The 16,830-nt window shown below is 39.3% G+C and overlaps 1 protein-coding gene across 1 annotated transcript in view; it reads right to left on the reverse strand.

The window, feature by feature from the left end:
- Window positions 1-4,646: 4,646 nt before the first annotated feature.
- Window positions 4,647-16,830, reverse strand: part of LOC124172920 (papilin-like) — a 61,141-nt gene continuing 48,957 nt past the window's right edge. Inside the window, exons 5-7 of the mRNA XM_046552437.1 lie at window positions 10,528-10,683; window positions 10,332-10,445; window positions 4,647-5,092 (exon numbers count right to left, since the gene is read on the reverse strand). Coding sequence (XP_046408393.1) covers window positions 4,899-5,092; window positions 10,332-10,445; window positions 10,528-10,683 — 464 coding nt within the window. The 3' untranslated portion in view covers window positions 4,647-4,898. The remainder of the gene's footprint in view (window positions 5,093-10,331; window positions 10,446-10,527; window positions 10,684-16,830) is intronic.

The raw sequence follows: 16,830 nt of genomic DNA on the forward strand, positions 1-16,830 counted from the left end.
CAGTGGACCAAGTTGCAAGTGGTTGGCCATATTACATGGTGCCATGCAGACTGGAAGGTTAAGCTCATCTCTCAGTAACACTACCTTGGTTACCATGTAATATATTATAATGGCACTAAGTTTTATGCCTCCAACTTCTCATTTCTCTAAATAGCAACGACCGAAAAATTAACCCTTTCGCGCCGGACCTTCGTTGAGGGAAATTCTTCCTCGATACGAGTCTCTTGAAAGTTTTCTTTACTCCTCTGTACGAAGCTTTTTCGCGTCGACCGAAGGCAGTGGGTCCCTCCCTAACCATTTTTGAACCCAACTCAGTGGGGCGCCGATCCCTTTACTCGGGCTCTGTCCCAGACCCAAGAGAGATTAAAAGCCTTTTCCTAGGACGAGTCCGCGGTCAACTGGCTAAAATATTAATGCAAAATGTATGCAAATATTTGTTGTTCGCATCGATTTTTTACATTCTAAATGAATGTTGGTTTTTTTTCTGAGCGTTCAGAAATTTTAAACGAAGTTGTAACGTTGATATAGATGGATTTAGTATATTTACTAGTTGGTCTATAACTCCGTTGATATTAACGTTAGAATTTCGTTTGAAATTTCCATGTGGTCAGCAAAAAAAGATGAATTCATTTCTAGCATTGGATTTCAAAAGTAAGCAACAAATATTTTTTTGGAAAAAACACTGCAAATAACCGTAGTTGACCGCGTGGAGAGGATAAGAAAGGGTCGAACAGAGCGGCCGAAGATGGGACTGGGCTCGCGCTAAGGCGGATCACAAGGGGCGACCGCGTCCGTGGGTCTATTGTGTCCGCCACGGTCACTTTTTTCGACCTGTGCCGCACGGGCGCGGCATTCGTTGCTTAGGTTAGGAAAATTAATGCCGCACAGGTGTGGCATTCGTTGTTTATGGAAGAAAATCCTCACCACACAGGTGTGGCATTCGGCGCGTAAGGGTTAAGAAAAACAGCAAAATTGCCATCACATAGGGAGAGAGTTGGGCATCACATAGCAGTGGGTAATGCCACTGCATCAGTGTTGATATCAAATTGGTGGCTACCCTCTCAAAAAATGGACAAAGAATGTGAAGTGGCTCGGACTTATCTTCCCTGGTTATCCTGCTCCCTCCTTGGTTATGTCGCTGACTAATGTATACATGGGGACATGTATTATGTAAAGGCCTGTTTACACGGTACATTAACACGTACGGGTTAATGTCTAAATGTATGAACGCGAGAATGAACGCCGAAATGCACCGTGTAAACCACCCAACTTGTGCGAATGCACGCACAGAAAATAGAACCTGTTCTAATTTGGTTCATGCGTTCGTAAATGTTCCGTTCCGGTCCACAAAAATCATTCACGCAAACGTACATTAACTTGTACGTGTTGATGTATCGTGTAAACAGGCCTTAGCAAATGGTTTTTGAGGGCTTTTTCAAAAATTCTTTGTAATTAGTATTTTATGTTATGTATTTTGGTTTTTTTATATTTTTTTGTGTGACGTAACTTATCAATCAATCTGGCACTTTGCATTTCATATTTTTGCTTTTATGCACTTCCTGATTTTATGTTGCCACCGGACTTTATGGTCGACTTGTAACAATTTATGTAATGATAATTATTCAAGCGGGCCACCCCGAGGCATTTTAGAGGCTGTGGGCAACGGACTCACTAGGGCAAGGGTGAATTCTGATCCCATGCGAATCCTTCAAACATCCCTAGATAAAATCCTCAAAGCACAGGGTGTGAACTGATCCCTCTACCTAGAATGAGTGATATTCACATGTCTGTGGATTTATCCCACATAGCAACAAACCTCTCAGAGACGTCTCAGTATGGTCTCGAATGACTCGAATATCACGTATGTCTCATGCCTCATTCACATTACGATAGTTCCAGCCGTCGTCGGAACTCTCGTGCATTCACACAACGATGGTTAAAACCTGTGCTGCCGTCTAGTGCTGACATCTTAAGTGAACAGAAAATTGACGGTTAGCAAAGCTGTTGAGGTATGCATGGACAAGATATTACTGTTTTCGACGTGTATTTACCGAATAATTTTTCTTCCGCACATATTCTTCCTTCCAAGGACAAATCCAGGAATAAAAAATAGAGCTTCACGAGCTTTTCGTCTTCCTCTTGTCGCTTCCGTTTCCGGTCTCCCAGCGCCTAACCATCGTAAAGTGGCGACGTTCGGAACTACGTCAACTATAGTCAGGACATGCATTCACACGGCTAGTTAGGCCAACTACCGTTAGGACGATCGTTCGGACGATCGTAATGTGAACGGGGCATCACAGATGTCTCGGAGATGTAATCGTGAGACGTTCAGGAATTTAAAAAAAAATGTTTTTAAACGCCATCAATGCCTTCCATATGCATTTTTCGGTGCAAATCTGCAGTTTTGATTATTAAAATCACGACATTTAATATGGGTTTCTTATTTTCAAAAGGTGATCCATCACAAAATTTGTCGCTAAAAATGATCGAGAAAAGTAGGCCATAACTGTATAATTTAAATTTAATTATTTTTTTTGCCTAAATTTAAAGCATACCGTAGTACAGAGTCTAATGAGACATCTCAGAGACTTATGTGAGACGTCTCAAGAGATGTCACATAGACCATTTTTTTGGACATGGTGACATCTCAGAGATGTCTCCGAAGCTCTCAGAATGTCTCTGAGACGTAACATGTGATATTCGAGACGTCTCAGAGACGTATCCGAGATGTATTTCTGCTGTGTGGGATCTGAAGTGGGCTCTAGCCTCACCAGTCCAAACCAATCTTCAGGTGAAATCATTGAGTAAGTGCAAAAATTACCCAACATGATTACAGCGATAGTTAGAAACAGATTTAAAAAAAAGTGTTGTTCCACAAAATCCAGAAGCAAAAAGAATTTCTTTTGAGTTCAGTTGTTATTACAATAGAATCTTTCACCACACAACTTAACATACAGTGCAACCTCGATATAACGACACACTACGGTGCACCAATTAACACTCGCCATAGCGTATTGTCGCTTTACCGGAGGTGGAGCAAATAATAGCCAATATACCTATTGCAAACAGTTATCCAGGAACAGGAGTGGTGCGGCGACAGATAAATTTCTATCCGATAAACGTAAGCATAAATCCAGACGAAAGGCGATGTTTTTCTTTGCATCACTAAATTTCCTTATTCGAACTTATAAACACATAAATTTGAGACTGAGCACTCCATTAACTTCATTTCTAACAGATCGCTAGCATTTACAGAGATTAATGAGTCTTGATGTAAGTTTTTCCGGCCGTGAAACCCTCGTTATGGCGAGAGCCAACACCAAAAGGGCCTCGTAAAAACGAAGTTTTTAACATGCTTATTATAGGGTCAATTGACGGTGCATTGGCTATCTCTCGTAATAGCGGGGGTCTCGCTATAGCCCGTACTCGCTTTAACGAGGTTCCACTGTAACTGTTTTACCGTAGATGTGCACTGCATAAATGGCTGTAATCATTAAGATGATCAAATTTCATAATAATTTATTTTTGGTAGAACGATTACTAAAAATTATGAAAATGCATACTCTTTCATAATTTTAATGTTATTTTTGTGATTTATGTACAGTCTCAACGGCATTATTAATTTGGCTTGGCACCCTTTTCAGCACAAGCCTTAAACAATGGGCAAAAATATCTTTGAATTTCAATGCCTGAATATTACTCGTATAAATTTTAAGGAACTTATTCCCAAATACAAGTTTTTGAGTGGTTGAGATTAAATTAAGGGCATTAGGGTACTCACTGCTACCTTAAAATGATGAGGCTAGTATGTAATATTAAATTAATAGAAAACACAATGAAAGTAAAAAAATGACGAGTCGGATAACAGCCACATAATTAAATTCCAATTCGTATATACATTTAAAACATTACTGATAAAGGCATGAAAAATTACAAACCAAAGTAATTTCAATGGCAGTAAATTAATTATTTTCTTAATCAGTAGTCTCAAAACATTAAATTAGTACCTTTAAATAAATTGTCTCTTGAAAATGATACTCTGGGATTTAATCCAAGAATTCACGGAACAAAAACCTCCAATCACAAGTCAGCTGGTCTAAGTATCCCCGATTAATTTTTTAATTTTAAATTTACTGATAAAATTACTGATTTTCTTTTGTATTACCAGAAAATGGTAATACAATAGAAAAGCGTGTTGAATTTAATTTAATCATTTCGTAATAACATTATGGTGAGTATATACAATGGTATTTGGTTTTGCCTGAAACACTCTGTGTAACTTCCTTTGATGATTTAAAGATGTCAGCCATCCTTTGGATTAAAATGCACTGAAATACCAGTTTTCATCGGGAGAAACTGTTGCCAAGTTTCCAATTAATATAAAAAAATAGCACCCTTCAAAAGCACTCAACGACAAGGTCAATCCGAATTTTCCTTTGAATAATCGTGTTCTACAGTGGAACCTCGTTAAAGCGAGTATGGGCTATAGCGAGACCCCCGTTATTACGAGAGATAGCCGATGCACCGTCAATTGACCCTATAATAAGAGCGTTAAAAAAGTTGAGTAAGGAAATTTAGTGATGCAAATAAACATCACCTTTCATCTGGATTTATGCTTACGTTTATCAGATAGAAATTGATCAGTCACCGCACCACTCTGTTCCTGTGTAACTGTTCGCAACAGGTATACATATTGGCTATTATTTGCTCCACCTCCGGTAAAGCGACAATTCGCTATAACGAGTGTTTATTGGTGCACCGTGGGGTGTCGTTTTATCGAGGTTGCACTGTATTTCCTTTGCAGCGCGTTGGAATGAGGCCTCTTTGAAGGATATTGCAGTTCCAAGGAACACTTCACTGGTTTGATTGACACTTTGATGCGCAGGGTCACTTGAGTGTCAATGAATGTTAGTTGCAGTTGTTGTTGGGACTAGCCTTCGGTGTGACCCATGCACCGGCAGTTGTCCTGCGAGCGAGCACGATCGACAGCAGAAGTGAACGTAGTACCTGTGATAGCAGAAACTCGCCTTCACAATAAGGCCGCAGTTGGCGAAATACGGGTTATCTGTGCAGTTGGGGTGAACGTAGAGGCCTGTGAAATTGGTAAAGAATATATTAGCAATCATGTGAAGTGAGGCACATTCAAGTATGAGACAGGTAAGGAAATGATCTTGTGTACACAAGTTATTCAACCATTCACGGTAAATGTACCATTTTAAAGACAAAGATGCTTTGATTTTTAGTGGATATACTGTTTCTAATTTACATACTTTGAAATATTTTTAATCAGCTGAATCCTTTCTTTGAATAAAAGAAAAAATTGAAATTACAGGAAAGAATTAGAAATTTTAAATAATTAATTTTTTTTAAATGAAATTTGTATCTGAATAATAACAACAATGTAATGTCTATGCTCTTGGAGTATAGGTCATGATAAATTAAACTCACATTTGGCCAACGTTTCGGAGATTTATTCTCCTTCCTCAGGGCTCTTAAATATAATGAATGTTTACAAAGAAAATAAAGGAAATAAATTAATTAATTAAGTGGTTACAAAAATTTGAATACAATTGTGCAGTACAAATTCATTGGTAAATTAAAAATTGTGTACAGAATTAAACAAAATACCTGTGATAGAAAAGTTTCATTACTAGGCTAAACATGGTTACTTATAAATTTTGATTCATTTGTTAACAAATGGTATATAAATTATACTAAACAATTTTTATTTTGATGAATTAAATAATAATAAATTTTGCTTAGGTGTTCGATGTCCGATCTTTTATTGCAACTGTTATTTGATTTTGATATGTAAAACATTTCTTTAAATAATCTTTTCTTAAAATTGGTTTCTGTGTCTAAAATTTTGGTGTTCTCGAAATCAAAATTATGGCTATAGTCTAGACTGTGATTTGCAAGAGCAGAAAGAGTGATTTTATTTTTTATTGATGATTTGTGCTGGGATATTCGGTTTTTTAAATATTGAGAAGTTTGACCAATGTAACAACTATTACAATCGAGGCATGGTATGTGGTATATATTATGTATAATATATGTATGTATAATATATATGAAACTTTTCTATCACAGGTATGTTGTTTAATTCTGTACACAATTTTTAATTTACCAATGAATTTGTACTGCACAATTGTATTCAAATTTTTGTAACCACTTAATTAATTAATTTATTTTCTTTATTTTCTTTGTAAACATTCATTATATTTAAGAGCCCTGAGGAAGGAGAATAAATCTCCGAAACGTTGGCCAAATGTGAGTTTAATTTATCATGAACTATACTCCAAGAGCATAAACATTACATTGTTGTTATAATAAGGAAGGTCAGGAGAAGAAACTTTATTTATCTGAATAATGACAATTCATCCATGAAAACGGAAAAGGGCCGTGAGTGTGGCTTGTCATGATTGTTTGCATGACATGTTTGTATCCTGGATATTATGCAATACACACGACTTTTATGAAATGTGTGTTGCATACCCGCTGCCTCGGCCTCATGTGGCTGCGGCATTGACTCCAAGTTACAAAGCAAACTGAGCATGAAGTGGGCATTTGTTCAGAGACTTACCTTAATGAACGGAGAGGGTGAATAAATCTCAAATGAATATACAGTGAGTCCTCGTTTAACGTCACCTACCGTTCCTGAAAAACGTGACGATAAACGAAATGACGTTAATCGAAGCATAATATCCCATAAAAACAATGTAAAAATTGAATATCGGTTCCTAGACCTCACAATTCCTATGCGAAAAAATTTTGGCGTATCATATGTGGGGCATTTTTTTACGATGGGAATGCCAAACTATGGCATAAATACGAGTTCCTGTCCTCATCGACGACAATAGCAGCATAGACGTAAATCCTTCTCCATTTTTGTGTCTTCCCGCATTTGCTTTTCGGCTTCGCTATAGTGCGGTCCAATGAATGCTACCAGACGCTACAGACCGGGGATCCGGTGCTCCGGTCCATAGGCCCTACCCTTGCTACGAGAATTTCTTTTCGGACCGGTCATGAGCGAAATCAAAATGGCGGAAATGAGCGAGGGCGGGCAAACTGGGATTATGAAATCGAAGAGATGGTTTTAATTGCGAATTGAGGCGGGCGGGTGTCGCCTGGGCATCATCATCGCTGAAACATTGTCGCAGTAACAGTAACCAAAATTATTGTGAACATTTCTCTCTTGGACATTGTCGTGGAAATGTCTCTGATGCTAAAATTTGCCAAAACCGTAATCGCAATTAACAATATACACACCGTTTTACACTTTGAATAGACTGACCGTATTACCGCCCACGAAACAAATAACCTGCAACGCCTGCCGCTTCGCCTTTTTTCTCGCGCGAAATTTAAAATACGTGACGTTATCGCGAAGCGAAGGGAAGATAAACGAATCACGGTCTCAAAATTTTCGTGACGTTATCGCGAAATGACGTTAAACGGGGTGACGTAGAACGAGGACTCACTGTATAGGATAAACTAATGCCATTATTGAATATAGCTGAAGGACACCATGATTATTTTTGCACTGCCACGTACAAAAAGATTGTTTCTCTCCTAGATGTCTCATTGATTGACTATACCCTCTGAAATTTCTACAAATGCAATACTTCATAATATTCTCTTCTGTCATTACAACTGTCCCAAACATACAAGGTTTGTCCGGAAAGTAATAGGACTGATTATATTCCGCCGCGATTGTACTTCAAAGCGTGCGCGCACTGACTGGATTCGATAGAGGGTGTTTCTAGCTAACGAACAAGCGGCTGGTCGTTTGTCTCCGAGCACCTGGAGAGTCAGGACAGACATTTTTGCCCGACATGTTTCTGTGAGTGGTGCAAGGTGAAAATACAGCATTCGCAAGAGCAGAGGCACGCGATTAAATTCTGAGTGAAACTCGGTAAATCTGCGACAGAGACGTTTGATATGATCAAGCAGGCTTACCCAGATGTTGATTTAGCAAGAAGTGGTGTGTTTTGGTGGCACCAGGCCTTTTTGGAGGGCCGGGAAGAGGTCGCTGATGAAGACCGTGCTGGAAGACCTGCGACTTCGACAAATACCGACAATGTAACTCGTGTGCGCAAAGTATCGAACTCAGACCGTCGACTAAGTATTCGTTTAATTGCCCAGATGTTAAATTTATCAAAATCTGTGGTTCATGAAATTATGACGGAGAATTTGAACATGCGCAAGGTGTGCGCGAAGATGGTCCCAAAGTGCTCACTGACGACCATAAATTTCGGCTCACATCGCCTTTCTTGTGAACAGCTACCTAACCAAGGCCAGCATCCCAACGCTTCTGCAACTGCCCTACAGCCCAGATGTGACCACCCCGGACATTATTTTGTCTCCTTGCCTGAAAAGTCTGATGAAAGTCAAGCATTTTGAGACGACAGCGGGGATCCAAGCAGCTTGCACCTTGGCTCTCAAGGCTATTTCGGAGAATGCCTTCCGTGACGCCTTAAATGCTTGGAAATCGCGCTGACAGCTCTGCATCGACGCAGAAGGAGCCAATTTTTAAAGTTTTTAAAGAATTGTAACGATTGGCTCAATAATTTTTTTTAAATCGACTCAGTCCTATTACTTTCTGGACAAACCCTGTACATGCAGAAAAAATAGATTCAGCCTAATAAATGAAATTTGAACATTTTTGGACAAATATCACTCTTGAATTTCTCTCAAACATTTCATTAGAAGAGTAAATGAGTTGGGAAAAGCAAAAGCAGATTGGCTATCTTTTTTTTCATTGAAAACCATTACATCCCAGTGAGAAATGGGTGGTGGAGTCCACGTGGAACCCACGTGGAATCCACGTTGAGTGGTGGATATTTGGTGGTGGTGGATATTGAGTGGTTGGACCCACGTGGAATCCACGTTGATTTCAAGTGGATTTGTGGTGATTAGCATAAAATGGTGAACAGAATTTCTAATTTGTGGAACTTAACTCTCTGGTGTGACATTGCGTCATTTATCATCCTGAAACCACGCTAGTTATGTGAAAATGTATCGCACATTCTATTTTTATATAATTCGTGGAAAGGCAGCCATGAGAGCACATGAAAAATCGTAGACACATATATAGAAGGTTTAGCTATAGAGTGGTTGAGGTTTTAATGGTTTTAGGACGGCACCTACTGCTGTTTTAATTTTTCCACCAAATTTCCACGTGGGTTCCACGTTGATTCCACGACCAAATACACGTGGTATCCACGTTACATTTCCACGTGGGTTCCACGTGGATTCCACCACCCATTTCTCACTGGGATAGACCCACTACCAAGTAAAAATGCTGTGATGCAGTTGATGTTGAACAATGCTAAACATAAATGCACCAATGATTGAAGGTCGCCATGAAAAAATATTTGACTTAGCCGGGAGTCGAACCTGGATCTCCCAATTGCTAGTCAGGTGTGTTAGCCAGTTACACCACCAAGCCATTTTCTCACAGCAAACTTTGGGATGGGTTTTAACGAACAAGATGTCGTTGAAGTCACTACATACAAAGTAACTTGTTTCCGCAGTGCTTTGAAATTCGTCGTCGCAGACCAGCGACAAAATAGGGGTTTTTCACCCCGACAGTGGCTTAGTAAGCACGACCCTCACCACATGTGCCACAGCGTGGACTTGTGACGTCAACATCTTGTTCGGTAAAACCCATCCAGAAGTACACTCTGAGAAGATGGCTCGGTGGTTTAACTGGTTAACTCGCCTGACCGACAATCGGGAGATCTGGGTTCGAATCCCGGCTGAGTCAAATATTTTTTCATGGCAAACTTCATCCTTGGGTGTATTTAACTTTGCACCCGTGCATGTCACCGCGTACAAAGTCATTTGTTCCTGCAGTGCTTTGAATGTTAAACATTATTATAGATTGAGAATCTCACAATCCTCAGATAGTCTAGTCTCTATAAACTCTGCATTCCCAGCTCAAGTGTGCTCTATTGAACCATGCAAAAGAGTAGTTTAGGCAAAGACAGTCTTAAGTGAAGGGGAAAAAATCAAAATAAATGTTAGTCAAATGTTTGCCCAATGTTTTATTTCATGTGTGATACTTGATTGAGCAGAAACTAGAAAATGAAAAGGCAAAGATGAGAAATATGTACATATTCTAACTGATTTTAGACATGACTGTACCAAACGTAATAAAACATTGAGTTAAGAGTTGTTAGAGAAAATTAATCCTTAAAAAGCAAATGGGGAAAGAGAAGCACACAAAACAGTGGAAACAATGTGGAGTGGGTAAGAACTACCTTTTGAATAACTAATGCACATAATAGAAGGAAAAATTGTGCATAAAATTTTTCTACGAGCATAATTACCTTCAATCATTATTGATATAGAACTGGATGAGCTTCCATAGCCGTTGCTGGCTTCACACCTATATGTTCCTGAATCAGTGGTGTTAGCTCTGAGGATAATTATCCTGTTTGGATCTGGAAAGATATGAAATCCTATAAGTATGCATTTAAAAACATTGTATTCCAGAGAATAAATGGAATCTATCAATAAATTTACCTGCTAATTGAACTCTTTCAGTGTATTCCAAAATAGAGTCATCCTTGTACCAAAGAACACGGGGTATTGGATACCCTTCAACATGACATGGAATAGATATATCACTGGAAACAGGGTATGCAGTTTTGAACAGAGTGATGTTAGCTTTGACAGGGACTGAAAATGATGAAAGAAACATTATTAATTCTTAGCACCGCATGGCATTGTGTAAAAAAATAAGAGATCATATTAAAAACTTCTGAGACAAATGTTTCACATTTCGATTTTTTCCAAAATGAGCCACATTAATTTTACTATCCTGATGATGATAAAATGGAAATGATCAGATCAGATCCTGTTTTATGATCATGATGATGGTTCTTATGCTCACTGTTTTTTTATGATATATGAGTGACTGAAAATCATGCAAATTGGCAACTGTACAGTCACTTCTTGGATCATTGTCTCATGTAATTGAAAATGTCAATGGGGCACAACAAATTTTATCCTAATACAGTGAATCCTCGTTCTACGTCACCCTGTTTAACGTCATTTCGCGATAACGTCACGAAAAGTTTGAGACCGTCATTCGTTTATCGCACCTTCGCTTCGCGATAACGTCAGGTCTTTTAAATTTCGCGCGAAAAAAAGGCGAAGCGGCGGGCGTTGCAGGTTGTTCGTTTTGTGGGCGGTAATACAGTCAGTCTTAGGAAAGTGTAAATCGGTGTTTATTCCTAACTGCGATTACGGTTTTGGCAAAAATTTCTGCAAAATGAATTCTTACGTAGGTGCGCAAGGTTTTACTTGACATAATGGTTTTCAGGAACCTAAAAAGTGATTTCAAGGCATTTTTCCGTGTAGAACTCGGAGTTTTTGTTGTCACTTTTTTCGCCAAGTTCACAATAATTTTGGCTCCTGTAACTGTGACGATGTTTCAGCGATGATGATGCCCAGGCGACGCTCGCCCGGGCGACCACCATAGCGAAGCCGAAATGCAAATGCTGGAAGATACAAAAAATGGGGAAGGATTTACGTCACTGCTGCTATCGTCGTCGATGAAGACAGGAACTCGTTTTTATGCGATAGTTTGGCATTCCCACCGTAAAAAATGCCCCACAAATGATACGCTTACATTTTTTTTGCGTAGGAATTGTGAGGTCAAGGAGCCGATATTCACTTTTTACATTATTTCTTATGGGATATTATGCTTCGATTAACGTCATTTCGTTTATCGTCACATTTTTCAGGAACGGTAAGTGACGTTAAACGAGGACTCACTGTATACTACTTTCAAAATGGAAAAGTCAACAGGAAATAGCTGATCTTAAAAAGTATACATGTTTCTCCTAGCTTCATGATTTATTTTTAAATTTTAAATTTCAAGCATTAATATAGAAAATTGCCATGAGAAAAAATTCCCCTCGACCGGATAATCGAACCACGGACATTTGGTTTTCCGGGCCACTGCGCAGACGACTACGCTATCCAGGTTCTTTAATTACCATGGCAATTATACCGTATACCGTTATACGTAGTGGTCTGCGAAGTGGCCCGGAAAGCCAAAGATCTGTGATTCGATTCCCAGGTCCAGGGGAACTTTTTCTCGTGGCAATTTTGTATATTTCACCGCTGTTCACGCGGCAGGTTTTGAAATATTGCTTCAAGCATTGAGCTTCAGTAAAACATTAATTAGATAAGATAAACCTTGATTGAAGAATTTAGTTGTTGCAGCTACAAAAGCTATTTCTAATGCACTTTTGACTCAACTCTTCACGCTCCAGTGTTAGAGAAATTGATTTCAGTTTTGTTTAATTTTTGATTTTACTGTGTATGTAAGAAGAAGTAAAATTCAAGCATGTATTAATGGAGGTCAGTTTGAGGCCTTCTAAAACTTCTTGCACCATTTCTAGCTTTATTGTAAATTTAAAAGGTATCATATAATACATTGAGTGCAATATGCAACTGCAAATTGTACCAATACCATAATATTTCACAGTACAAATGCACAGTACATAAATTGGTAGAACATTGGCATGCAATTTACTTTGGGGTAAATGACTGAACTCCAAGGAAAATAACAGTTTTCTAAATGGCATTCCATAACTTTCGAAGTACATAATGTGATTCAGATTTATTCAAGATGAAGCTAATACAATTAAAAGAATACAGTAAGCAATGTCATGCAGATAGTTCAAGTTATTCAATGGTTTTAAAATAAATGCATGTCACCCAAGGGGTTATTTTAAAAAATTAAACATTATTAATTAGATAAAAAAATATCAGAGACCATCACCACAATGCAATCAAAGTATAACAGCATGCAATATGCATTTATATAAATTAAAACCACCTATATTACAGCAATTACCAATGATGCTAACTGCTGCTGACACTATGCTTTCAAGCAAGCCTCCGCGTACAATTTCTCGTGTAAATTGAAACTATCCAATTTGTTTACTGGAGGTGATTACAATAATCCAAAAAACAATTTTCAGGCAGTGTTGAAAAATATTAGAACAAGGTAAGAACATTCTCAGTAAGCAATGTGAACCTCATTGAAGGGGAGGAAAATTTTCTATCAAAATCATTATCTTCCCTCTGCTGTTAATTTTAAAGGTCAATTTTCAAGTTGAAGTCACTGTATCTGTTCCATGCAGATGGATAATGTGTCTCTTGATACAAAAACTGATTTGAGCCATTATTATTACCCACCCATATTATCAATCCCAAGTTTTTAAGAAGCCAAAATAGCTCTCATCATATCACCTCCATACGATATCATACGAAATACATCCTCTGAAAAATATTTCCCCAATTATAAACCCACAACTTTCTGATCCCATAGTTACCCATTTATTTACACTCCACATTATTTTTAGTTTTCTACCACTTATTAAATGTGTGTACAATCCTTGAAACAAAACCCCTTTACATGTTTTTGCATAGTTGTTTTGTAAGGCATTCTATTTCCTCTGCACTAATGGATAGAAGAGGTTGACTCTCTGTAAGAGCCAGAACAATCACTTCACATTAGAGCGTAAATTAGCCATAAATACATCAGTTTTTCGTTGGATTATCCAAATATCAATTCTTTGCTAACCTTCTCTACTTTTTTATTCTCCTGCATTTTCCTTTTCCTGCCCACACCCACAGAAAAATAATTTTTTTATAGACAGGCACGTGTAATATGTATATGAAAGTATGGCACATGCAATGAAGTAAAAATTACCAACATAATGACAATGAATGGATTGCTATATATCTCTTTCAGTCTTTTTTGGCCTCTCCCTTCTCTAGGATGGATACTCAAAGTTACACCAAGTACGTATATTTATTATGAAAGTAAGTCTGATGAGTAAGCATAAACTCTGTGCCTACTAAGAAAAGAAATAATCAATCAGTTTGTACTTGCTCACCGTAAGATCCAGAGGGGGAGAAGGAGGCGCAGGTGCAACTTCTGGAAGGCGGGGAGAAGGTTGAGGTAGGGGTCGCACTGGGGGACGTTAGGGCGTATGGGTGGGAACGAGGGGGCGGGTGATGAGGTACTGTGCGTAGGGACCGTTGGGCACCAAGCCAGCCACGGGACCAATGGCCTGCAAGGTGACCGTCCAGGAGGCTGCCCTTCCAATGCCATTGTAGGCCTGGCATGTGTACGGGCTGAGATCTTGAAGACCCACGGACCGAATCAGTAAAGTCATGTCCCTTCTTTTCTCAAAGTGGTAGGAGGAGAGAGGAAGCATGCACTCCCCGCGCCACCACGTGATGGAGGGGTGTGGCCAGCCGATCGCCCGACAGTGTAACGTGGTCGGAACGGACAAAGTCACCACAATGTATGTCGCCTCGTCTCCAATGACGGTGTATTTTTGGTTCTGTTCATGCAGTGAAGTTCATGTACCAGGTTAATCAATCATGCACGCCACCACAAAATAAAAGAATGCATTTGAAGAGGGACAAGAAATCTTATGCCAAAGGACAAACTCATGTGATTGGTCAAATTTGATTAGCAAAGTGACACAAACCAAAACCATCAAGTCCAGACCATAACTGCAGCATGGAATGCAAGTGACTTTTTGCTGTTAACACATTCAACCCAGAGTATTTTTATTATATTTTTTAAAAAGACGGATGGTTTTTTTTTGCAAAATTTATTCGATATTTAACTAATATTTAATGGAGTTAAAGTATTAAAGTTTCTTTTTCTAAATAAATAACCTGTTAATTAAATAGGACGCGCATTCGCGTCCTCCGGCTTTATGGCTATATATTGAGATTATGCAATCCCGCAGTACACCCTAAAGATTTTCCGATTCTAACTTTTAAAGGCTGTAAAATCGTACATCCGAGTCTTTTTCTTGCATTTTTGTTATCTTTAATTTTTTCCGTTTTCTAGTATGTTTTCACTAAAATATTCAATAGGGTGGTTTCCTATTATTTTTTTATTGCCTAAATTGAAAGATTATTACTCCTGAAGTACGTATTTCACGCTTTTAGATTTTAAAATGACAATATCTATTTTTCGCGATTGAATGAACAGTGAAAATTTTCAAGCGCGCGAATACGCGACGCGTAAGTTGGAATGATGGGAAATCTCTCCGTACGTCGTATTTCTGGTTCCCCCTCCGCCCAGTGAGGTGGCCTTGAGGCAAGGCTTAGCGCTGATACGTCGCAGGCTGGTAGCGGGTAGCCTAGTACCCTGCTGGCTGGTAGCGCTTGGCTTAAATAAGGATTATTAATACCTTATCAAACGAGGAAAACTTTCCGACCTTAGCCAGTTTTAATAAGTGATTATTAAGACATGTTTTCCTGAGCTCTGCGCCTCATGCATGCATTGGTAACCTCAGACGATGTATAACTTCTATCTTCTCCTGTTGAAACTAGGTCCCTGTGACGTCACGTGGAGTGGCATCGCATGGGCGCCAATCTGGCCCTTTTCAAATGAGGATAAAAATGGTCCATTGCCATTTGTTTAAACTGGCATTTATAAAACGATATAATTTGTGTATTATGAATACACTAATGGTGGGTAACGAATCGCAATTATTGCCTTTTGTTTTCTTTGATGAAGGAAACTACCCTATTCTGTCGTTCTGTTTTTATGACCGAATCCATTTCACATGCTTACAATTAGTAAAAAGATTATGATTCTCAAGGTTAGTATTGTTTACCCTCACAATTTACTTCACGTGATAAGGTATGAACGGAGTAGGTGTAAAATAGCGACTTTGAGCAGAGAACCGGTTCTAAGCTTTCTCTAAACTTTCTAACAATCCCTTGGTTCTAAGATTTCTCTAACTTTCTAAAAATCCCTATATACTACCAGCGACGGTGAAGCTTTCGCTGCGCGCCGCAGACCAGCGTGGACTTCTACAACGCTCACCCCCCCATGCTACCACCCACCCTCCCAGACCGGTCATGCGAGAGCGCTCACCCCCCATGCTACCGCGGTCAGCCGACGCCCGCTCACTCCCCCCATGCTACCACCCACCCTCCCAGACCGGTCATGCGAGAGCGCTCACCCCCCATGCTACCGCGGTCAGCCGACGCCCGCTCACCCTCCCCCATAATACCACCCACTCGCCTTGGCAACAAGTCTCTCTCAGGACGCCAGGGCGGTCAACCAACGCCCGCTTACCCCCCATACTACCACCCACCGCCCTTAGCGACACGTTTCAAGCCTTCCTGCTTCCTAGATGCCTTTTGCGGGAGAGGTCATGTTCTCACGAAGGCAATGAACGGACGTTCACTTATTCCACCCAGTCTCGTAGAGAGATTGTTATATTACATTACGCTTCAAGCCTTCCTGCTTGCAAGATGCCTTTTGCGAGAGAGGTCATTTTCTCACGATACCCTCACGAAGGCAATGAACGGACGGTCACTTCCTCCATCTCCCCTCCACCGTACCTCGCTCAGCTAAGCGTTGCGAAACATCGTTCAGTCGGCTTTAGAACGCAGAAGAGACGAGTCAAGAACTTCACAAGTGCATATTTCGCGGCCGTAGTTATATCTATACCAGAACGCCTACAACATGGATTCAACTAAGAGAATAAGCCGTAAGTAATTTTTAAAAAATATTTTGAACAATATTTTATATGTTTGAATTTAACAACTCTAATATTTAACGATTAAAATATTACGCGATCACTCTTCAAAACATTGAACGGAGGTTTAAAATGCATGCAAAGTGAAACCATTGCTTATGTTAAATTAAAAAATTAGAAACGTGCAGCAATTCCATATATTTAACCAGTACCGAACGCTTACGCGGCGTATGAAAATTTAATTAGTTTATTTAATGAGTGAGTGTTAGTAGTAATTATTAAATAC

The sequence above is a fragment of the Ischnura elegans genome, assembly GCF_921293095.1.
Source record: "Ischnura elegans chromosome 13 unlocalized genomic scaffold, ioIscEleg1.1 SUPER_13_unloc_3, whole genome shotgun sequence".
Lineage (NCBI taxonomy): Eukaryota > Metazoa > Arthropoda > Insecta > Odonata > Coenagrionidae > Ischnura > Ischnura elegans.